Raw genomic sequence first — 24,581 nt, forward strand, 5'->3', positions numbered from 1 at the left:
CACACATGTGCCCATGCTCTCTCTCTCTATAAGTAAATAAATCTTTTTTAAAAAAGAGCAAATATTAATGAGAAGCACAAAATTCTGTAATAAATGGAAAGCATATCATGCTCCTGGATTGGGATATAGAATAAATACGTCAATTCTTTCTAAATTAATTAATTATATATTTAACACGATCAAAATGTATAAACTTGGCCAATATATTCTAACACTTTAGAAGTATAAAAAGCAAAAATACCCAAGAAAGTAAAAACAAGAAATAGTATGTATAATATAATGAAATATTGATAATTAAAAAAATGGAATGAAATACACAAAATCATTACTATTGATGAAGGTGATGGAATAATAAGTGACATCAATTTTTTTCTTTATATTTTTCTGTATATTACAAATTTATACCAATGAGCTCTCTGCTTTTATAAACTTGAAAATAACAAGTTTTTTAAATTTTTTTATAATCATAAAATCACAGTCAAATGAGAGAATCAATTATGATTTTTATTTTTTATTTATGTATGTCAATATTCTCCAAACTCAGTATACGGAGCACATTTTATTCCTGAATTTAGAAAAAAAAATGTTTAAAAAAATTGTCCTCTAACATCCATCTTCCACTCTGGCAAAGGCCCCACTGTTCCAATTTAAATGTGTTTTCTCTCTTATAGTCTTCAGAGGCAACGGGGAAAAGTTTCAGTTTTCAAACAACAGGTGAGGGCAGCCTGGGTGGCTCAGCGGTTAGCGCCACCTTCAGCCCACAGTGTGATCCTGAAGACCTGGGATTGAGTCCCACGTCGGGCTCCCTGCGTGGGGCCTGCTTCTCCCTCTGCCTGTGTCTCTGCCTCTCTCTCTCTCTCTCTCTCTCTCTCTCTCATGAATAAATAAAATAAATAAAATCTTTAAAACAAAACAAAACAAAACAGGTGATCTGACATGCCATCTTTTTTGAAAGACCTAAAATGGGTTAGCCTAAAATTCAGCCTTCCCATGAATTTCTTAGTTTTCCTTGAAAATGTTAGTTTCTATTTTTGGTTTCGTTTTGACAGAGTCAAGAACATGGGATTTTTCTGGAGAAGCATAAGCTCCTCTCTGACAACAGCAAAATGAATAAATGAAAGAAAGAAATTAGTACATTTCCTCAAAAGATATACCGAAATGACAAAATGTTTCCTTTTTTTTGTTCACCTTACTATCAATTGTAACTACACATGTATTGTTAAGAAGATAATCATCTAATATGTCCAATTCTTCCAACCATCCATCCATCCATCCACCCATCCATTATCCCCAGAAATAATCCCTAGGCAATTTTGTGTTTTTCTCTCTCATGGTTATTCCTGTACTACAACTACATATATAGGTATTTATAATAATATATAGCATTGCTTGGCACTTTCTACTTTCCATATTATGCAGAAATGTGATCGTGCAATCTCTGGGTTTCTGTTTTGTAACCAGTTTTCCCTTTCTCCATACCTCTCTCTACAATTCCTTCTTTCTCAACTTCTCCATGATTATATATACAAACACTGCATGAACAAAGTCTATGATAACTAAGATATGCATTGTTAGATATTGATTCTTTTACTTAAATGAGATGTTATATATTTTTTTAATATCAAAAGGTGCCCACAAGAAATGGAGGAATAGTCTTTTCCCCATATCCTCATTTTCAAAATTATTCTTTCTAGTCTGATAAGTATAAAGTATTGACCATTACTATTTTCATTTCACTTCCCTCATCACTGCTACTGAACTTGAGCATCCTTTCATACCTTAATCTTCTATAAATTATCCTCCCATACTTTTTTTTTTGCTCATTTTCCAAATTAGATTTTCTTGTCTCATCAATTTTGGAAAAGCTCTTCCTACATGATAAATATCGATGGGGTTCTGGTCATGCTACTTCAAAATATAGCACCGAAGGAATTGGAGAAACAGCACAAAAAGGAAGGACTTGCTGACCTTCTCCTGAAGCGGGTCGTGAGACCCTCAGGTGAGAGATGCCCTCCCCATATGCAGAGGAAAGAAGCCTTGTTATCTCTCAAGATGAAGGGACAAGAAGAATCTGAATGGATGTGGCTTGCTAAGTTTCTCCACTTACCACACTTAGCTCATAACCTTTGTGCTATCATATTTTTCCATAATTCTCTACTCTTCATCAAACCTAATAGAGAAATAATCAGGTGTAACCATGTCTAAGGGTCTTCACATCCTTATGGAGGCTCCTATGTCACATGAAACTTAAAGGTGTATGCAGTTTCTCTTGTTAATCTGCTCCAGCTCTGAATTTAAGAGGGTAGAGGAAAAACATATTTTCCTTCCCTAGAATGTCAATCCTGTTCCGAGTCTCTATATTACTAACATTTCTTTTCCCAAAATAACTGTTTGGGAAAATATACCACATTATTTTAGCCATATATCTTTAAAACTGTATAAAATATTAGATATTTCTAATATTTAATTTTATAGATTTATGATTTGTAATCTTAATAAACGTTCTCACACTGAGATTGTCTAAACAATCTCTTCAATTTTTTTTTTAAAGATTTTATTAGTTATTCATGGGAGACACAGAGAGAGGCAGAGGGAGAAGCAGGCTCCCTGCAAGGAGCCCGATGTGGGACCGATCCCAGATCCTGGGATCATGCCCTGGGCCAAAGGCAGACACTCAACCGCTGAGCCCCCCTCAGGTGTCCCTCTCTTCAATTTTCTTACAGAATATTCACTTTTAATTTATCACTGATAAATTTATCAATTTACCCTATCTGGAAGTTGTTTTTGAATCTGACTCAAAACAGGAGGGGCTCATTTTATGTTAAGTGCAATGAGCATTGTACCAACACCATTTATTTAGTAAGGCATTATTTTCTCAAAGAATTGAACTATCTTTGTCTTCTATTAAATTATTTTACAGTGTAGTATATACCTATTATATTGTTGGATCTATATCTGGATTCTGTCTTCTGCTAATCTATTAACCTTTTCTTGTGCCAATATTATACTGATTTCATTACAGTGATTTTATAATATGATCTGACATCTGGTAAAGCAAGTTTCCCCTCACTTATTTCCCCAAAGACATCTTGTTACATTCCTAGCCATACATACTTAACAATATTGTATAAATTGAAAAAATAAGTATACATCAGTTAAAGTTAAATCAATTAAGATAATTCCTGGAAGTATATTAAATTTGGAGAACTGAACTTTTTAAATATTAATTCATACTACACCAAAACAAATGTGTTTTCTGTTGTTTGATCTTGTATATCCTTTAATAAAATCATAGTTTTTTTTTTTAATTTGGAACTATGCCTTTCTTAAATATATTACTAAATATTCTATATAGTTTTAGGTACTTTTTTTTGAGAATGGATTTTTTTTTCCTATTTCCCTTTCCAAGTACTTACTGGTGAGTATATTTTAAAATTTTTATCTAACCGTCTTATTGTATCATCTTATTAATTTTACAAGTCTTTTGGTTAAATCATTATAGAATAGTATTTTAACCTTTACTTTCTAACTTCATATGCCAGAACTCCCAAAATTACTGACTGGAATATTAATAGAAATTAATCCAGATTTACACCCCGATTTTGATTTAAATTGTTATAGTATTTCACCTTTTGGGAAAATAATTGCTGTTTGTCCTTCAGTAATAAGATATTTTATATATATATTTTTTTTATTTGTTTATTTATGATAGTCACAGAGAGAGAGAGAGAGAGAGGCAGAGACACAGGCAGAAGGAGAAGCAGGCTCCATGCACCGGGAGCCCGACATGGGATTCGATCCCGGGTCTCCAGGATCGCGCCCTGGGCCAAAGGCAGGCGCCAAACCGCTGCGCCACCCAGGGATCCCAAGATATTTTATATTTAAGTAGTTTATTTATATTCCTGTTTAACATAGAGATTTTATTTTATTTATTTTTAAAGATTTTATCCATTTATTTATGAGAGACCCAGAGAGAGAGAGAGAGAGAGAGAGAGAGAGAGGCAGACACACAGGCAGAGGGAGAAGCAGGCTCCATGCACCAGGAGCCCGATGTGGGACTCGACCCCGGGTCTCCAGGATCGCGCCCTGGGCTGAAGGCAGGCGCTAAACCACTGAGCCACCTGGGCTGCCCAACATAGAGAATTTAATAAAAATAGCTAACTGATTATAATCATGCATATCAATCTGTCATTGATTGGCTGTCTAACCTGGAGCCATCTCTGTATTCTTTAGGTATTATTAGGTATTCTTTTAATTAGGCCATAGGTATTATTCTTTTAATTTAATGTAATGACATATGAATTAGATATGTTAGTATTTCCTTTTGAATTTTGCATTTATATTCTTCAGTGAGATTAGACTTTTTCTCTTTTTTCTTTTTTATTACTTCTAGCAGGATTAAGTATTAAAACTATGCTGGATTCAATATAAAATGAACTGAAAGGGCTTTACATATTTACCATGATCAAGAATAGTATATATATAAAAAAAAGAATAGTATAAAAAGCAATGAATGCTCTTTTCTCTTTTTTTAAGAGCTAGGTAACAATTGCAAGTCTAGTCATGGTGCATTATTCTATTTACTCTAGTTACTTTTCTTATGTCTTTTATGGTAACAACCTATTAAAGTTTTATAATTATTCAGTCAATTTTAATAATTTATATTTGCTAGGACATTATTCATTTCATTAAGGTTACACTTGCTATAACAGAATTATGGTTGTATTATCTTATGATTAACTTATCTTGTATATATGGTTGGTGTCCTCTTCAAATTTAATCGTATGTTTTTGATCACTTGTTTTTTTCCTTAATAATCAGGCTGTAAAGGAATTTTGCTATTTTCAAAGAATAATCACTTAGTATTTCTTTCTCCTTTGTTCATTTCAGTTTCTTTGATTCTGGTTTTTATCTGTGTTAATTCCTTCTTCCCGCCTTATTTTGATTTATTCTATTATTCCTTAACTAATTTATTACACTTGGCAAAGAATTATCTTATCAATGAACTAAAAAAGCCTCAATAAGATTGGAGTCAAGATAGTATAAAACTTAATAAAATGAGGTTATTCGGCTTGAAAAAGAAGAACAAAGCCAAAGGAATCATAACACTGGATTTCAAGATATACTACAAAGCTATAGTAATAAAAACAGTATGGTACTGGCACAAAAATGGACACATAGCTCACTGGGACAGAATAGAGACCCCAGAAATAAATCCATGATTATATGGTCAATTATCTATTACAAAAGATGTAATAAATACACCATGAGGAAATGACAGTCTTTTCAATAAATGGTATGGGGAAACTGGACAGCTATGTGCCAAAGAATGAAACTGGAGCACTACACACAAAAATAAATTCAAAGTGGATTAAAGACCTAAATGTGAGACCTAAAAGCCATAAAACTCCTAAAAGAAAACAAAAGCAGGAATCTCTTGGACATTCACTTTAGCAACATATTTACTATGGATATGTCTGTCTCTACAGGCAAGGGAAACAAAAGCAAAAATAAACTACAGGGATTACATCAAAGAGAGAGGAATTAAAAGCTTTTGCCAGCAAAGGAAATCATCAATAAAACAAAAAGGCAACCTCCTGAATGAGAGAAGATATTTGCAAATGATAATGTCCAATAAAGGATTAATGTTTGAAATATATAAAGAACTTATAAAACTCAACACTAAAAAGACAATCCAATTTAAGAATAGGCAGAGGATCTGAATAGATATTTTTCTACAGAAGACATACAGGGGTCTAACAGACACATGAAAAAATGTTCAACATCACTAATCATCAGAGAAATGAAAATCAAAACCATAATGATATACCATCTCACACCATGGCTAGCATCAAAATGACAAGCATCAAAATAACAAGTTGGAGATCCCTGGGTGGCTCAGCAGTTTAGCACCTGCCTTCAGCCCAGGGTGTGATCTCGGAGACCCAAGATTGAGTCCTGCATGGGGCTCCCAGCATGGAGCCTGCTCCTCCCTCTGCCTGTGTCTCTGCCTCTGTGTGTGTGTGTGTGTGTGTGGGTGTGGGTGTGGGGGTGTGTCTCATGAATAAATAAATAAAATCTTAAAAAAAAAAACAATTTGGGGAGGATGTGGAGAAAATGAAATGCTCCTGTTCTGTTGGTGGGAATGTAAATTGGTGCAACCACTGTGGAAAATAGTATGGAGTTCCTCAAAAAATTAAAAATAGAAATATCATACAACCTAGTAATTCCACTGCTAAGTATTTACTCAGAGAAAATGGAAACTAATTTCAAAAGAAATTAGAGGTGCATATACACCTCTGTGTTTACTGCATTATTATTTACAATAGCAAAGATAAGGAAGCAACCCAAGTGTCCACTTACAGATGAATAAAAACATATGTACACTAGAATATTACAGAGCTATAGAAAATAATGAAATCTTGCCGTTTGTGACAACATGGATAGAAGTAGAGGGTATTAATGCCAAGTGAAATAAGTGAGACAGATAAAGACAAATATCATATGATTTCATTTATGTGAAGAATCAAAAAATTAAAAATGAACAAACGAAGAACAGACCCTTAAAAACAGAAAACAAACTAATGGTTGCCAGAGGAGAGGTGGGTGGGAGGATGGGTGAGATAGGTGAAGGGGACTAAGAAGTACCAACTCTCAGTTATAAATAAATAAGTGATAGAGATGAAAAGTACAGCATACGGAATGGAGTTGATAATATTGTAATAATGCTGTGTTGTGATAGATGATGACTATACGTACCTTTGTGAGCACTGAGTAATGGTGTATAAATGTTGTGTACACCTAAGCCTATTCTAAAATTGTTTGTCACCTATACTTTAATAAGAAGATACGATTATTAGGAGATGGGCAGGATACATACTCCAGCTTTATCTCTAGTCATATGTGCCTTTAAGCAAACCACTTAACCTGTCTAAGCTAATCGTTTCTACAATTGTAAACCGAAGAGAGAATACAGTCTCAAGATTCCTGATAGATAACAGATTACACCCAAGAAAATTGATAAAATTTTAAGATCCTTCTGAGAAAAGGAGACTATTTGAGGAATAAGAGACCTTGGAAAAACTGAACTGGAACTCATCGCCTTTAGAAATAATAATATCTAAGAAAATCCAGTTTTGCTATGATAGTGAAATATAATGGAGACCTATGCTTATTCTATGATTGCTTAGGTCATAATCAAGTGAACTACTAAGATGTTTCACAAACATGAATGCCCTAGTAGTACAAGAGCTTCCTAAAGAAGATGCATCTAAGTTATACTGCAGAATGACAGAGACAGGTTAAAAAAAAAACAAAACAAAAACTATCACAACATTAAACCATATCCTCATATTTTTCTTAGAAAAAAATAATCTGGGGTCAAATGGATTTCAGGCACTCCCATTAAACCCTCTAATGTTGTAAACAAAAATCTAGATATATTTATTTACATTTTTATTGTGAAAATTAATCACACTGATACATTTGCAGAGCTCAGGACTTGAGAGGTTGAAAAATACTATTCTAGATTAGGAATTCAACTTTCTATCCTTAGTCTGTGATTAAACTTTTCCATAGTCATATTTTTGTTACTTTGTCTAACATACCTTTTCATTATTGGACAGTTACAACTAGCAAAAAACTGTGGTCCATATCAAATCAAAATCTGCCTCTAAAATTCTCATCTATTTTCTTGATTTCAGACTCTAAAGCATGAGAGAACAACTCCTTATTCCTGAAAATAGCTTTTTACATATTTGTAAACAATTTAACTCCCAGATATTTTCCTTTTTCAGACTGATAACTTTTAAACAACAGAGCATAACTTACTATCCAAAATTTTCTCTAAAGGAATTCTGCAGAATTCTCACATACTTATTTATTTCAGTAAATTCTTAGAAACTGTAACTCATAATTTTTTTAAAAAATTATTTCTTAAACTATGTCAAAACTATTGTCAAAATATTACTCATGGATAGATTTAAATCCATCTTTAAATTTTAGCCATAAGTCACTTTTGTATTTATTTTAATGAATTCAGAAAGGATAAAGGCAGTAATAGCATTAAAGTGGTACTAAAAATAGTATTTACATTAATTCTTTCAGGGGAAAAAGGGAGAAAATATGTAGCAGAGTGAAGTATAACAATATACAAGACAGAATAAATTCCAAGGTAGTGAACCAAGCTCTATATAACTCAGCACCAAAATTCAATAATCATACAAGAGTATTACTTACGGATACAATTCTGAAAGCTGTTCGGCTATTGCATACGCTGTTGGGTCTCTGTCTAAGGCATACAGAGTAATATCTGACTCCTTCTGTAGAATGGCTCTCGTGTGTCCTCCTGATCCAAATGTCATATCTAGAAAAATCTAGCCAACACAGAAAAAGAAAATTACTACCTAACATGAATACTCATTGCTAGCTACATTAATTTCTAAAAGCACATAATGATTTTCAGAGCTGATAGCAAGTGGAAAAACAATTAAAACTGTTTTGCCTAGAGTTCAATTTGTAATACATGAGATCTGGATCAATTATGAGTGACAAGTCTGGAAGAAATGGTCAAGGTATCAGAAAATGATAATCTCTGGCACAGGCTGGCCAATTCAAGACACATTTACATTTCCTCCAAAGGTCAAAGCGGCCACAGCATTATGCTCCTAGCTTTTTAATGCTTTCCAGCACCTGGCTGATAGTAGTATTTCCAACAATTTCTCATTATTTGGAAATAGCTTACAATTAGTATGGCTCACTTTACCTCGATTTTTCTAAATGCTTTATATTACACAGGAAGATATTCAAGAATGCAGAGAAAGAATGAGAGAGGGAGAGGGAGAGAGATGGAGGGGAAAGGAATGAATATACCTAACAATAGTCACAGGACAAATTTTTAAAAATCTAAACTGGAACAGGCTCAAGGCTTAAGTCAAAACAACGAGGATAAATTCTAGCTTTGTCATGAGGTAGCTATATATCTTTGGGAAAGACACTTAAAATTCCAGTGTCTTTAGATTTACCCAGGCTCTGAACAAAAAGAAAGTCAGAAGAAAGAAGGTACCATCAATACCTATCTAACTGGTAAAGTGACATATTAATTGCTCCTATAAACTAAGACACTTTTGAGAGTATAAGATCTTCCAGGAATCATTTCACCAGGCCAACAGGTTATTATGTACAGGGGCACCTATATTTCATGTCTAGATCATTCTAGAAAAATGGTAAAGTTAATTGGTTTTGAATAAACTTCTTGGCTATTTTTCTGGGCCACATTTTTAAGAAAATAGGTCTCAGTTGGGCAAGAAACCAGACCTGGACCATTAGAAACATACTTGTGAATAAGTTCATTGATTGTGGTTGACTTGAAAGTCAAGACACTCGAAGTGTAGTCTGATATGTCCTTTCAAGAAGCTTTACCGGTATTATGAAAATAAAAATAATCATTCCAATCATAAGGAATACTATGAAAAACCACATATGCTATAAACTTTTAAAAATATTTAAACATACAACTTTTCTAAAGTTAATGTGTACATTGCACAAGAAGGGGATATCCTGTAATGGATTTGAACATTTCCCTGCCCTGAAGGCTACAATTTATTTTGAGGAGAGTGGTCAGAAACAAGACACAAATATGCTTTGATTTTTTTGCTACCAGATACCATGCTAAGTCCCATTCTCTGATCAAGTCCTCAAAAACATTAGCCTGTTACTTGAAAAATAATATGGAGGAAATCTTCAGATCAAAAATGAAAAGGAGAGGGATGTAAATTATAAGAGATGTAAATGTGGTGAAAATGTGCAAGCACTGCTTTTTAATGTAAGTATGCAATACAACTTAAGCTTGTACTTCCGTCACTGTCGGCACAAAAGACATGGCTACACACTCTTTTAAACATTATAAACGGTAATGTTAAAACACTTGAATTTATTATTATTATTTTTTTAAGTGAGGCTTGAACTCAGGACTCTGAGATCCAGACCTGAGCCAAGATGGAGTCAGACACTTAGCCGTATGGTTAAGTCTGGTTGTTAAGAGTATGTACTTATAATCTCAAGATCAAATAATTTCCTTTCCCGGTCTGTTATTTTACATATCTATGAATAGGTAAAAATCTCCCACCTTACCATACCTCAGTTTTAAAGTTGCTATGGGTTTAGCATAATTTAAACAAAAAAACTTCTCTAAGGCAAAAGTATAAATGACTTCTTGTTATGCTCCAATATCAAGTCTTGTTATAAGCCTGCACTTAACTAAGAGTATAGCAAATAAAATAATTTGCATATGATTACCTTATCCCAAGCCAGTAAAGTTCCAATCAATAATTAAAAAGAAAAATCCTCATCATTAAAAATATTCTGGAAAGTGTGAGATGATGATTATAATTTACATGATTATTTTTTAATATATCATGATTATGCCCTTGGAGATGTACTGACAATCAGGGAAGTTTCCATGGGGAAAAAAAATTATTACCAGTTAAGTGTAACACAACGCAAAATGGGAAAGTGAGAGACATGGGATTTGTAAAACTACAAGTGAACCCCACCATATGTCCTAGGTTAATAGGTGATTGAAGTCATCGAGACGTTTTAAAATTCTAATATACATTGCTCATTAATGTAGGCCTTGTGAATTAACCAGCACTACAATTGAAAAGGGAGCCAATTAGTCTCTCTCTTCTCCTGAGTCATTAACATGATATGACTACACTTTTAAATTTGTACAAGTTGATGATAAAATAAGACCAGACAAATGCACACGAAGAAATAAATCTGAATGTTTCAAAACAATGCTTCTGTAGGTCTCATCTCCATGTACGCCTGTATATTCATATGTATATGTTATATCCCAGGCACACATGGAGCTCTTTCTTTACAATTACCTGATATGATTTATCTAAAACATAAAACTCATATTTGATACCAAGAGCTTATTCTGACAATGTTACTTTCTCACCTGTATAACCCTAACCAAATTGTGTTAATAACTCTCTGAGCCTCAGCTGTTTCATCTAAGAGGATAAAATGTACCCCCGTTTACTTCACAGATTATCTTATTTCCTCCTTACAACTACAGAGTAGGTGTTATTACATTTATATACATACAGGAATTAAGATTATAGTAAACTAGTAAGTGGCAAATGCAGGAACTAAATACTGGTATATATGGCTCTAAATCTGTTTTTTCCTCCCACCACTCTACTTCTGCATTAAATCAATAAAGTCTGTATTTGCTCAATACCTATGGTTTACCACGCATTAACGTTTTTCCTACTTGGTCTAACAAAAGCTTCGTAAGTTAAGTATGGACAAGTGGCATTATCCCCATTTTTGCAAGTACAAAATTAAAGTGCAGAGAGATAAGGTGACTTGCTTAAAATCCTATTACTAGGAAGCGAGGGCAAGAGAATTCTAAACCATGTGTCACCGACTCTAAATTTCGTGCCCTTTGTGAAAGAAATAAAAAGAAAAGGGAGGGGGGCAAGCAAAAGAGACATAAAGTGGATGGATGGCATAGAAAAAATCATGGCAGAAATAGCTTTAGAAAAATTATACTAGAAAACTTTTTTTATAGATCACTCATTCCCACTGGAACTTAGGCTCTCAGACACCATGTCTTAATCTTTGTGTAGCAAGATCACTCTGGAGACACATGCGTTTCTTTTTTTCTTTCTCTCCCCCCTCCTCCTCCTCTTTCAAGCAGGTGCCTAGGTATTCAGAGCTTTAGAATATATGTTCCTTGAGGACTTCTGTGTGGCACAAAGAAGTAAGTATCTTTCCTATCATCTGGAGACAACCATTTTCCTATCGCTTAGTATTTCTTAAAAAAGCTCAGAAACAATACTAGTGATCCTGGGTAGGTTAGTGTCTTTAAAGAAAAGAGAGAGAGATTTCACTGAAATTGAGGAGAAAAGAGATGGGAATGATCAACAAATTCCATGAAGGTGCAGGGCTAATGAAATGACTGACAGTTGATAGGATCTCAAAGTTGTCTTTTAGGGTGGGCCCTCAACACAGGGCTCCCAGTGCTCCCAGAGATTTCCGTACCCCTCTTTGGCACAGAAGCAGGTCCTAGAGTGTCTTTACAGTTTACAACAAAAGGTATCTCAAGGGGAACTAAGGGTGGAATGAGGTGAGTACTGAGATGCAGGGCCTCCTCATACCCCATGTGGGGTAGAGCACATGAATGAGATTGACGGCTTCTCAGCACAGGGAGATAAGGGCTCAGAATCAAAATGACAGTGACTTAAAGAAAAAAATAAACATTTGAGGGAAGATTCATAACTACAATTCTCTAACTTTGCCTCCACTTTAACAGCATCAGTGCCCAGTAGTAGATGCTTAGTAAATATTTAGTGATGCGATATGAAAAAGGGCTCAGCTTCCCAAGGTAACTCTGATAAAATCAGCAATACTCATTCGTGCACATGGATTTAGAAGTATTCCTCAAGATATCAGGTGCATTGCCACAGGACCACAGGAAATAGTCACAGGGTATCCAATGTTTCGGAATCATTTAACATCAATATGTTTCAAATATCACAAGTTGATTCATTAATGAAAAGAACTTTTTCAGAATATTATGATCTGATATTAATAGTATTATGTAACTCTAATGCACCATGTTCTTATTTGTTGATCAGAATCCTTTACATTTGAAATAAGAAAATGAGAATTTCTCATTTTAGGTAGCTCTTCTAATCAAAAACAACTAAATGACATTGTATCCACATGGTCCTCTACATGCAGAAATGACTAGGTTCCACCTTGAACCGTGATGAGTCACACTTGAAGAGTTGAGCTCCAGCTGGGACTCTGATAATGAACAGGCACAGATGCAGAATGTCAGAGCTGAGGGGGACATAACACACTCTTTATTCCACCTCCTCATTTTACTTATGAGGAGACCAGGGCCCAAAGAGGGCAGAGCTGATACCAAAACGTAGATCCTATGGTCTTTCCACTTTATCTCATAATATTCCTTCACTGGAATTAAACAATCACACTGAAACAAACAATCATTCTTTGAAAAAGTTTTTTTTCTTACTATGAAGACAGATATATGTGGGAACTTTGCACCTTCAGCCTCCAACACAGTTGAAAACAATCACTGCTCTACCATTCTAAATTGTTTTAAGACTTTATGACAATAAATCTGTTGGATTCAACTGCAAAGACAATCATGTTGTATGCGTGGCCTCAGATAAATATGCACCCGTTACGTATAACAGCAGCTGGGGATGACTGACTTCTTGACAGGTTACAGTTTTCAAACTGATCTTGAAATTAAAAACAAAGAATTAAAATACTTAAATCGTAGACCTATGGGTAGGTGGAGCTAGAAGGACCCACAGAAATAATCCAAGTTGAGTCCCATTTATATCTATTGCTCTCTCTAGAGAATACTTAGCACTACTTTTACATCTCTCAGATATGATATCCTGTAAGATATAGTTAAGGCTGCTTTCTGAAGGGGGAATTGACAGAAATCAAGGGATTCACTCCAGATTCTCCCGCACAGACTAGATAATTAAATGATTTTTGTTTTTCCCAATCCAACAGTTCTAATCGTCAAAATTTTTACACTGGAACAACACTGTTAAAATTGGACATGAAAACATTTTTAGCCCTGAACAGCACGAGGGCAGATCCTTCAATTTCATTTTCCTAATGTTGATTAGTCATTTCCAATCTGTGCAAGATTTTTAATAGTAAGTTCTCATCTGAATTTGGAAACAATATGGCCTGATTTCACTGAAAAAAATTCTTCCTATGAATATTTTCTTCTCTGGCAATTACTAATTTTGAATTTCTAGAATTGAAATGTTTTTGAGAGAATTTTGGTAAACTTCATCTATTTGCAACAGGTTTCATTTTGAAATACTGAAATGACTCAGGCATATACTTAATCTTCTGGATTTTTTTTCAGGAGGTAAATTAAAATGTATGACATGGATTAATAATCTGCATGTTTACTGAACATTCAGTAGAGATAAGGTCACAAGAGGTAATACCTTGAGATACTAAGTTAGGGCCTTCCAGTTTGGTGAGGGAATTTAGATGCACACAAATAATTACTAGTAAAAAGAAATCAGCAATATAAGAACAGCATAGATAACCTTTTACAGGGAGTGAAAAAACATATTTACTTCAATCAGTAGGGAAAAGGACAAAATTGGAGTAGGTTACAATCCAGCTGGGCCTCAAAGGCTGGGCAGAAGTCAGAGAGCACCCTTTCTTCTCACTCTTCCATGTTCTCCAAATTCAGTTAGCTAGTTGACTTTATGTTAAAACGTCCTAAATTTCTCTGCTCCCATTTTAAATCCAGGCCCCTTTATTTCTTTGCTTCACCCCTGCAATAGGCTCACACTCATGTCAGTACCTCAGTCTGACTTCTGATTCTTCTTCTTACACTTTTAACTGGATCTTCTTTCTGAAATTAAATTATAGCATAGGACCTTCCTCCCCTCAAAACTCTCCAAAGCTGCATGACAGGATCCAAATTTCTAGGCATAATAATATTCTCCGAATTCTGATCTCTGCATTTCTGTCAAACATTATCTCCCCCTCCTCACACATGACTTTCACAATATGTTCTCTAGCCATACAGTTATAATATATAATGAAAGCACCTGCAATCATCAAACATGCAAAACTGTCTGATGGCTTCTCTACCTTTTCGCTTTGTTGCACCACCCTCAAATTGTATTCTCAAACAATTATGAGAATTCTGATATGTCCACAGCTCTATTCTAAGACTTAGAAACAGGACAGTAGGCCGAAATAGTCATGGTCATTGCTCTTACATAGTTTTCAGCCGGAGGCCTTGTTGGTATCTTTAATATATCGTTCTTTCTTTCTAGAATACGCCTCTAGAAGATGGCCGAAACGTTTGTGTCCCATACACCAAACAATGCATGATACAAAGTATAATCAGTAAATTAAATATTAAATATTAAATAAATAAGCAAAATCAAAGAGAATTAAATCTCAACAAAGGCACAGACATATCCATGGAAAGGATATGTTATGTAGAGGGAGAGCAAGTTTGACTGGAACGCAGGATGTATTACAAGCAAAGAGTGGAAAAGAGAAAAGAACTAGAAAATAATGCTAGAAGGTTATGTGAAGTCAACTTGTGGCAGTCCTAAAAGGCCAAGGTAACTAATTCGCATCATACTTGCTAAATAATGAACAGCTCTGAAGACTTCTTAAGTACAAATAATAATATAACTGCCAAAAGTATTAGACTGTGAGAATGTAGTGGTGACATGGTATAGAGCAAGCACCCCGATAAGAGGACGCACAGCCTGACCTGCCAATAGGAATGGAGAGTAATAGTGATAATAGCAACGTATAATACACTTATTGAATGCTTATTTTACACCAAAAGTGGTGCCAAATATTAGATCTGCATCATTCATTATTTCATACATAGGCAGAAACACACACACACTCACTCATTCATTTACATCCACAGTTGAGTGAAATGGGATTTTCAAAACCACCCGTTATGTTACTCTTATTATTATTACTCTTCTACAGGAGAAATGGGAGACTGAGAGACAGTTAGGTGAACTGAGGCACAGCTACTGTCGGTTGCAGACAGATTTTAAAAACAATTCTGTCTCCTGAACCTGTGCTCCTAAGTACTTTGCTTTTTTCTCCTAAGTACTTTGCTTTTAACAGACTGATTAGAAGCAGTGAGGGGAGAAGTGAGAAGTAAGAAACGACGACCACGCACACGATGTGAGCACCTAGGCGTACAGGAGACGGCATTTACTGTGCACGTACTCTATGCCAGCACGCATTATGCCACACACTTTAAAAACTTGGCCTAATTTAATTCTTACAACAGACTGTATGGTACATAAAATAATTCCATTTCACAGATGAGTATATCAGAGCCATTTACTTAGGACAATTAGAGACAGAGGCAGAAATAAGCATTTCCTTCTCTTCCCTGCCACCCTGCTACTCCGCCTCCGCCACCTCCCAATTAGTGTTAGAACAGCCACGGAACAACTTCTTACTCTAAAATAGAGAAAATCAGAAGTATGAGAAGATACAGGCAGCTTGACAGGGAGAACAAAGGTTTGAGAATTCCATGTGGGAATAGAGGGACTCTTTGTAGTAAACTTGAAACAGTGAAGTGAGGGGCACTGCTGAGGAGAGATTTTGAAGAGAAAAATAATAATAAAAAGGTGGAAACCCAGAAATGTAATAGGGCCAGTTATAACAGCATTAATCCACAGTGGAAGGAAGAAGTTTCATTTCCTAAAATACTTAAAGAACACTAAGTTCTAATTATACTTTTGAAGTTCATCCTAGTCAAAAACCTTGATACATTTTTTTAAAAAAAATAAGATAAATTATTTTCATTATATATCCAACTTATATTATGCAGCCTTTGGGAATATTGCACCCCAAATGCAGTACCTGGCACACATTTACCAAATGCAAAAGAAAGGAGCACTGTGATATAATTAGTGAGGCCAATGTTAAGAAAAATAAGCTAGTGACTTGGACACAATAGGATATATATATATATATATATATATATATATATATATATATAATAAAATGGATATTCTGACTTTAAAAAATCACTAGAAGCAGTTATCTGGTATAGGGTGTCACTGGAACATTTGCAATTGCCAAGGCAAGCTATTGCTCCACCACCGGGAACTGAATCCCACAAGGCTATCACTAACTTCTCTCAGGCTTTACTTATGTCTCTGTCTAATCTACTGACAGGTAGACATTTGTCAAACTGATGCATCTACAGGCCGGAAATAAATTAGAACATATAACTGAACATAGAAGGCTACCGACCTTATGGTCAGCTAACACTCTGAACAAACATTTTTCCTACCAAATTCCTTGATTTATTATTGCCTTCTCAAGCTCTGTTGACTATCTGTCTGCTACATGCTTATTTTGTTTTATTTGTAACTATTACATGGGCTTATGTAAAAGGAAAAAAACGTCTCAAAAGAACATAAAAGTTATACCACAAACAAAACAATCAATGCATTGCAATAAATTTATCTCTTTTCCCATTTTATCAAGAGTATTGGTGGTACTATGACTCATTCTGCCTAAATTCTGCAAACATTTCATCTTGTAGCTTAAATTCCATCCTATTCACAACAGAAATCCTTACTTGTCATAACAAAACTTATTTCTCTTCATTAGTATGTACACTTATATTAAACTAAATAATTAGACTATTCATCTTTCTTGGTGTTAAATAGGTTTGCTCTTATCTGTAACATGGAGGGATTCCAATCAGAAGTCCCAACCATGTACAATGGACCGCTCCTTGATCTGCTTGCAGATACAACGTTTGAATTAACACAAATAGCTAAAAATAATATGGCATGAGTAGTCTCGATAAGCTTAATTTCACAGACTTTTCTGGCTCAGACAATGCCAATCTGCCAGCATCTTGTTTAATAAGAAAAAGGTTTTATATATACCATCAAGAAAGTCCTATAACACATTCTGGACACACTTTTTCTGAGAATGCCAGATGTATTTTCTTCTAAGAATTATTAAAAATATAGATTGTTTATAGTATTTGGAAAAATAATGTGAAAATAATGGGATTTTGAGCTCTTTAATCAGTATGTTCAGCAAATGCTCTTTTCAAACTTTTTTTTTTTTTTTTTTTTGGTCGGGGGACACAAGTTATTTTACTGATGGCAGTTTCAACATGGTACCAACATTAAATTCTTATCAGCATTAAAATAAAACTAATGATGGCAAGATTTTCTACTATTTGTCCTCCAAGTAACATTAACTTTACACAAATCAAAGCAGACCTATATATATATATATATGCAGACCTATATATATATATATATATATATATATATATATATATGTCTTGATAGGTCTTGGTGTCCAATCCACTGTGTGCACATGTGTGCATATGTCCACAATGCAGGCACATGTGTATGCACATGCATGCATATGTATAAAAGCAGGTGAGTAGAAACTGCCCTATTAATTAACTTGTTTAAACATGTGACTCAAGGAGGACAAGTTTCCGACTCAGAATACACACTACACTACCATGAATCATTACATGAAGTAAATGTTAGGAAGTAAAATTTAAAAAGAAAGAGTTTCATAGGTTAGTAAGAAAGAAATTCATCAAGAACGAGTCTTTAAATAATTCAAAATAATCAGAAGAGGTAGGTTCAATAAAATACCTAAATATTTTAGAACTGCTTTCGTGACTTTCCAGTATTATATGAACTGAAAAATAAGATATAAATGAGGCAGCAGGGTGTAAAAGGAGGAGACTGAAGGTCAGAATATCAAGTGTCTTGTCCAGATTCTATAATTTAATTGCCATAAAAGTTGGGCAAGTTACTTTTCTGAACCTCGATTTCCTCGTGCAAATGGAGATTAAGTACACATGCTACCTCATATCACCAGTTTATTAGGATATGGAAATAAGACAATATGCATAAAGGGAATTTGAAAATGGTGTAGTGCTATTTAATAATATTATTAATAAAATGCACCTTAAGAAAATAATTTTTCACAAAGGCCTAAATTCTATGATAATTTATACTAAATACAAAAGTAATTTGGCATAAAAAAACAAACGCTTTATGGCTTCTGAATTTGAGGAAACACTAACCGAACTTTCAGTTGGCAGATGGTCTTCAAAAGGATCCTCCAATGTAACCCTTCTAGGGGCGCCTGGGTGGCTCAGTCAGTTAAGCATCTGACTTTGGCTCAGGTCATCAGGGATGGAGCTGAATGGGGCTCTGTGCTCAGCGGGGAGTCTGTTTCTCCCTCTCCCTTTGCCCTTCCCTTCACTTGTGCTCTCTCTTGCTCTCTCCCAAATAAATAAAATCTTGAAAAAATAATAATAATAATGTAAAACAAAATAATAATGTAATGCTTCAAGAGGGAGAAATTTCAAAGAATTTTAAATGGAATAAAAATTACCAATGATGTATCTGAAATAAGAGAATTTCATAATTAGTCCATCCTTAGTATGTCTTAAAGATAAGAAAATATCTTCAAATTATCTTTTAATTCAGCCAAAATAAAAAAAAATAGTTTACTAGATGATCTTTAAGTATTTATTCTTTTTTAAATCTTTTTCTGAGTATAGTTGACACACAATGTTACATTAGTTTCAGGTGTACCACACAGTGATTCAACTTCCTTTTATTATTGTGCTCTAACATTTTACCACACTACTGATCATATATCACAGTGTGCAAACAATCCTGTTGAGGGACAGTCTGGCAGTGGCGCAACTCTAACTGACTGGTACTCTGACGTATTACTAGGAACAAAGCATTCAAAAACTCTAAAGTTTTAACTGACCCAGAAGACTTTATTAACTTTCAGAGTGGTCAGCTGACTCAAAGGAAGCAATGTTCATACTAAAATCAATTAGCTAATTATCTGGACGGTGAAGAAAAGTGATACACTTATTGTAGGAATTTTGTATGCAGAATACAGAATTTTGGAGTATAAATTCTGTATGTCCTCATGGACATTCACTCTACTTGCACAGACCAAACACATATTAACAAAATGATTGAATAGTAAGAAGGAAAATTCCAGGCATGCTAATAAACACCAGTGTATGATTACATGGCAGCATTAACAAGGGCTAACTATGTTGCACAGAAACCAATACTACTCTACGCAGTCATGGTCTGAAAAAGTCAAGCCTGGATTATAACGAGCTAAGTATAATAGAGGGGAAAAGAAAAATGTGTGCCGGGGACAGAGAGAATCTAGAACAAAAGCAGAATATTATACTTGAATTATAAATTGATTCAAGTGTATGAAATGCAAGGTTTGTAATAAGAAATAGAATAGACCAGGTTAAATGTGAGATTGCTTAACCTTTCTAAGTATGCTCTCTTACTTATTAAATGGAGTTAAAAACACTGCCCTTACAATATTATAATGAGGATTAAGTGAATTTGTGCATAGAGTGCTTAGAATACTTCCTGGCCCACAGGGAGTGCTCAAATAGTAACAATCACAACAACAAAAATTATTATGATAATACCTACTACTTTCACTGACGAAAAGCAGAACAGACGAGAGCCCATCCAGCGACAGGACTCGCACTGGGATAATAACAGATGGGGGAAGAAGAGGTCCATGTGAGAGAAGTGACAGAAGGAATGCCACCAAACAGAAGTACTCAAAAGAACTAAAGCTTAGTCTGGATAAAAACACTAAACTTGGAAGAAATGTTAAAGTTGTCACAAAACTTTCAAAGCTGCCTGCCTAAAAGAATAATGATAGTACTTGCCAAAAAGATGGTATCATCAGGAGATAATCCGTTTTTCAGGGAATTACCACGATCCTCTCAAAACCTGACCCTCTAAAAATCGGAAGCATGAATTCATAAGCAGCAGCATTTCTCTTTAATACTCATGACTATCTCTACTTTATCAATGTAGTTTTATATCTAAAGTAATGATAACAGGTTTTATGTATCTATTCAAGATGACTAGCAAAAATCTGGGGCATATTATAGTTAGACCCTTCTGTTACCACTACTAATAACAGGAAAGACTGACTCTTTCTACAAGTCAGACAGAGGGTTATTTACATAACAACTCCATGAGGTAGATGCTACTATTATTTCCATTTCCTAGAGAGAAGTAACTCACCGAGCTTGCATGGTCAATCAACTACAGACTCGGTTGAACCCCTGAAGTCAATCCTTGGAGTTTATGCTCTTTTTTTTTTTAATATTTTATTTATTTATTCATGAGAGACCGAGAGAGAGACAGAGGCAGAGACACAGGCAGAGGGAGAAGCAGGCTCCATGCAAGGAGCCCGACGTGGGACTCGACCCTGGGGCTCCAGGATCACACCCTGGGCCGAAGGCAGGCGCTCAACAACTGAGCCACCCTGGTATCCCTGGAGTTTATGCTCTTAACAAGACCTCCTATAATGTCTTATAACTTGTTTTTGAGTAGCATAAATATCAGATCACAGCACTCCTCCTCTGCTCTAAACCTGATGGCTCCTGTCTCACAGAGCTCTTCAGAATGTGCCCAGCACACCTCACCCGACCTGTCTCTCTCCATCTTCTACTCCTCTACTCCTGGATCACTCTAGTCCGATTACGGGAGCCCTCCTACCGTCCCTCAAATACAACTCTGGTCACAAAGTCTTTGCACTTACGAGGCCCATCTGCCTGAGCCCCTGCAGCCCAGATATTCAGGGCTGACACGGTTGTTCCGCCTTCTGTCTTCTGTTCTAGGTCTCCACTTAAATACAACATTCTTTGTAAAGCTGTCCTCAGTAAAACTGTTTTAAACTGTAACCCTTTTCCTACCCACCAACATTCATCATGTCTTGCTTCACTTCTCCTCCATAGCACTTATCCAATCTAACATAATCTAATTTATTCCTTTCTTTTTTATTATGCTTATTATCTGTGTCTCATCACTAGAAGGCAAGCTCTAAAAGGGTACACACACTTGTATCTCTAATATGGGGAATAGTACCTGCCACGTAGAGCTGAGTAAATATTTGCTGAATGTATACATGGTTGAATGAATACAAATATATATTGGTAATTAAACAAAATTTGTTTTCAAAAGAAGAAAGGGGAAAAGGGAATTAGAATATTTATTTAATGTCTAATGTGTGCCAGGTAGTCTGCGGGGTGTTTAGCATACTCACTACTCATCTAAATCTTCTGTGAGATAGAAAGTTCCCCTTTTTCATAGAATAAGAAACAGACTCTGAGATCAAGCAGCTTTTCCCAAAACATTGTTTTGTAGTAATGAAGTCCAGTGGTAGACAGTGGCTTTTTTGATTCTCAGGGTCCGTGAGCTTCCTGCTTTCTTACCCTGCCTCCTGTAAAGTATCTCAGGTGCCAGCTGAGGTTTACATATCTCATCTAGTAGCAGTCTTTAAAAACATTTGCATGTGTAAACATCATATTCATGTAGAGAGATGCAATTATAGGTTACTTTTCAAATCAGCTGTATCTCGATGATTAGTTTTATGTGTCAACTTGGCTAGGCTATAGCATCCCATCATTTACTCAAACACGAGTCTATGTGTGTTGCTGTAAAAATACTGTGTAGATGTAATTAGCATCTAAAAGGAGTTGTCCTTAAGTGAGATTACCCTCCATAATGTTAGTGGGGCCACATCCAATCGGTTGAAAAGCATTAAGAGCAAAATTAAGGTTTCCTGGAGAAAGAGGAAATACTACTCCAACCTACAGCATTAACCCAGCATAAGATTCCAGCCCATCAGCCTGTCCTACAGATTTAGGCCTGGCTAGCCCTCCCAAATGTGTGAGCCAATTCCTTAAAATAAACTTCTTGATATGTATGTATCTATCCTATTGATCCTGTTTTTCAGGTTCTGGAGGACCCTGACTTTCATAAATACTGCCTAAATGCCTGCAACAGTAAGTAGGACAAAACAGAAACTCCAAATGTAGACTTCCAGCAATGCTATGAATGTAGCAGGTGATAAATATCTGCTAAGCAGAGATAAACAAAGAGATGGCTTACCTTAAAGTAGAAAGAAGAAAGGAAGTCTATAAAATCCTTAGAGAAAATATTATCTACCAGGAAAAGCTTCAAATAAACTTTAGATTGATATTAAGTGACTATCTTGTTTAATTTTTACAGTGTTATAAAAAATTCATTAGTTATCCAGAATTAGTATTAATCTTATTTACTTTGAATCTTAGACTCACCATGGGTTTCTTTCAGGTCTTCTTTACCACAGGTATTGATAATAAGGTATAACTCCCCACATAAACAATTCAATAGAGTCCTACCACAGTGCTAGAAAACACACGGGGGCCCTCAAGGACCCTGAACATGGAGTTAGCAAAGGAAGTTCATTTAGAAAAAGGCTTCCACTCTAAATGACCTTGGAAAAGTCATTTAATAAGAATGAGTCCTAATACTCTTGCGTGTGGAATAAAGAGATAATTCACATGTAGACCATAAATCACTTAACAAATATTATTTTGCCATTAAACAGTAATCGCATGGCATCTAACTCTATCTCAAATGTGTTTAGAAATAGTGTCTTTCAACTGAAATTTAAATAAAACCTTGAAGAAAAAAGGAAAAAAACAAGTTTTTAAAAAAAAAAACTGTCTTTCAAAACACTGTATATCAAAAACCAGAAAATTAAGTCAAAAATTTTTATTTCCTATGAAAAATAATTACGAAGCTTGAAAGTCTCACTGTAAGAAATCTACCACCACTAACTGAGTTCAATTGCAATGGGAATCTCAGACGCCTAGATCATAGTTCCTATTCTCGAAGTTCATAAAACCTGTATTGTGTACTTCCTGTCCCTCCCCCAATTTTCACACCCCCACATTTCCAAAAAGTATGGTTGAAATACTTGAAGCAATAATCCAAAGTAATATAAATATTTTCAAAGCTATGAAGAGATACTTAAATGCCAAATATAAGTATTACTGCATGGACCATTTAGGTTTCTAAACAATAATTATAACACGCAAATTAAGAATATTTTTAAGCCCCAGGGCTACATTATGTTAGAATACAAGGGAACAACCTCTTAAAACAAGACAAAAACTGTAAATTGCTATTAATCTAATAACGAAAGGAAGCTAGTCTTCCCAATGTATCTTCTTTCTTCTTTTCAAGTGGTGCTTCTGATTACTTCTATTTATTAAACAACCAAAACAGCCCAAATTTTCAATCCATTCTAAATTAAATCATCTTAAATCATGCCCTGTGGATTTAGGAAAGAAACATTAAACTAGATGAAAAGTCAATTTTTCTAACCATTCCTTCAATCCCTCACCTAAAATTAAATGCCTACCCTCCAATTCTAGATTTATGTTGCAGTAAACAGAACTATAAAACCAGTTCATAATCACTTAAAGCCTGGAAATCTTTTAGTTCTGCTAAGTTGTGTATTGTAATATGTGTTATCATTTGTTGTCCAACAATATCATTCATGTCTTCATAATGCAAGTATTAAGCCTATTTATTTGATATACTTTTAAGAGAAGATACCACAAGACAGAGAAGATACAATCTTCAAATGAATATTCAATCCTGAAAAGACATACAAATAAGCAAGGAAGTTCAATTGCCTGTGTTTGAAGTAAAACATAATACTCCAAATAACCTCAGATGATTTGATTAATCATTAGGAAAAAGGCTTTGAATGTTTAAATACTAAATATAGCTAAGAGAGATCAGAAGCACACTAACAGAAAAATAATAAATATTAAACTGTTAGTCCAGATCAAGATAATTCTTCTTACTCTAGCTAGAAGGAGAAATCAGGCAGAAACAATCAGCACTTTCTGTTAAGATATCGTAGAGTCAGAACACAATGCTAAGCTATTTTCTATTTGTATTCACAGGCTTAAAAATAAGTCAACTTTGCCTTTCAAGAGTTTACCTAATTTCAGACATGTAATTGTTGTTACTTCTTAAAATATTTCTGTGCCAAAAGAACTGTTCCACAACATATTACCATTTGCTTTCTCATACTCAGAGTTCATAATTAAACAGTAGAATATTACCCACAAAGCCTGAAAT

At 34.8% G+C, this 24,581-nt stretch overlaps 1 protein-coding gene across 1 annotated transcript in view; it reads right to left on the bottom strand.

The window, feature by feature from the left end:
* The window catches only part of METTL15 (methyltransferase like 15), a 179,528-nt gene that overhangs the window by 91,610 nt on the left and 63,337 nt on the right, over positions 1 to 24,581 (bottom strand). The window contains exon 3 of the mRNA XM_055318094.1: positions 8,239 to 8,375. Coding sequence (XP_055174069.1) covers positions 8,239 to 8,375 — 137 coding nt within the window. The remainder of the gene's footprint in view (positions 1 to 8,238; positions 8,376 to 24,581) is intronic.

The sequence above is a fragment of the Nyctereutes procyonoides genome, unplaced genomic scaffold, assembly GCF_905146905.1.
Source record: "Nyctereutes procyonoides isolate TBG_1078 unplaced genomic scaffold, NYPRO_anot_genome, whole genome shotgun sequence".
Classification (NCBI taxonomy): Eukaryota; Metazoa; Chordata; class Mammalia; order Carnivora; family Canidae; genus Nyctereutes; species Nyctereutes procyonoides.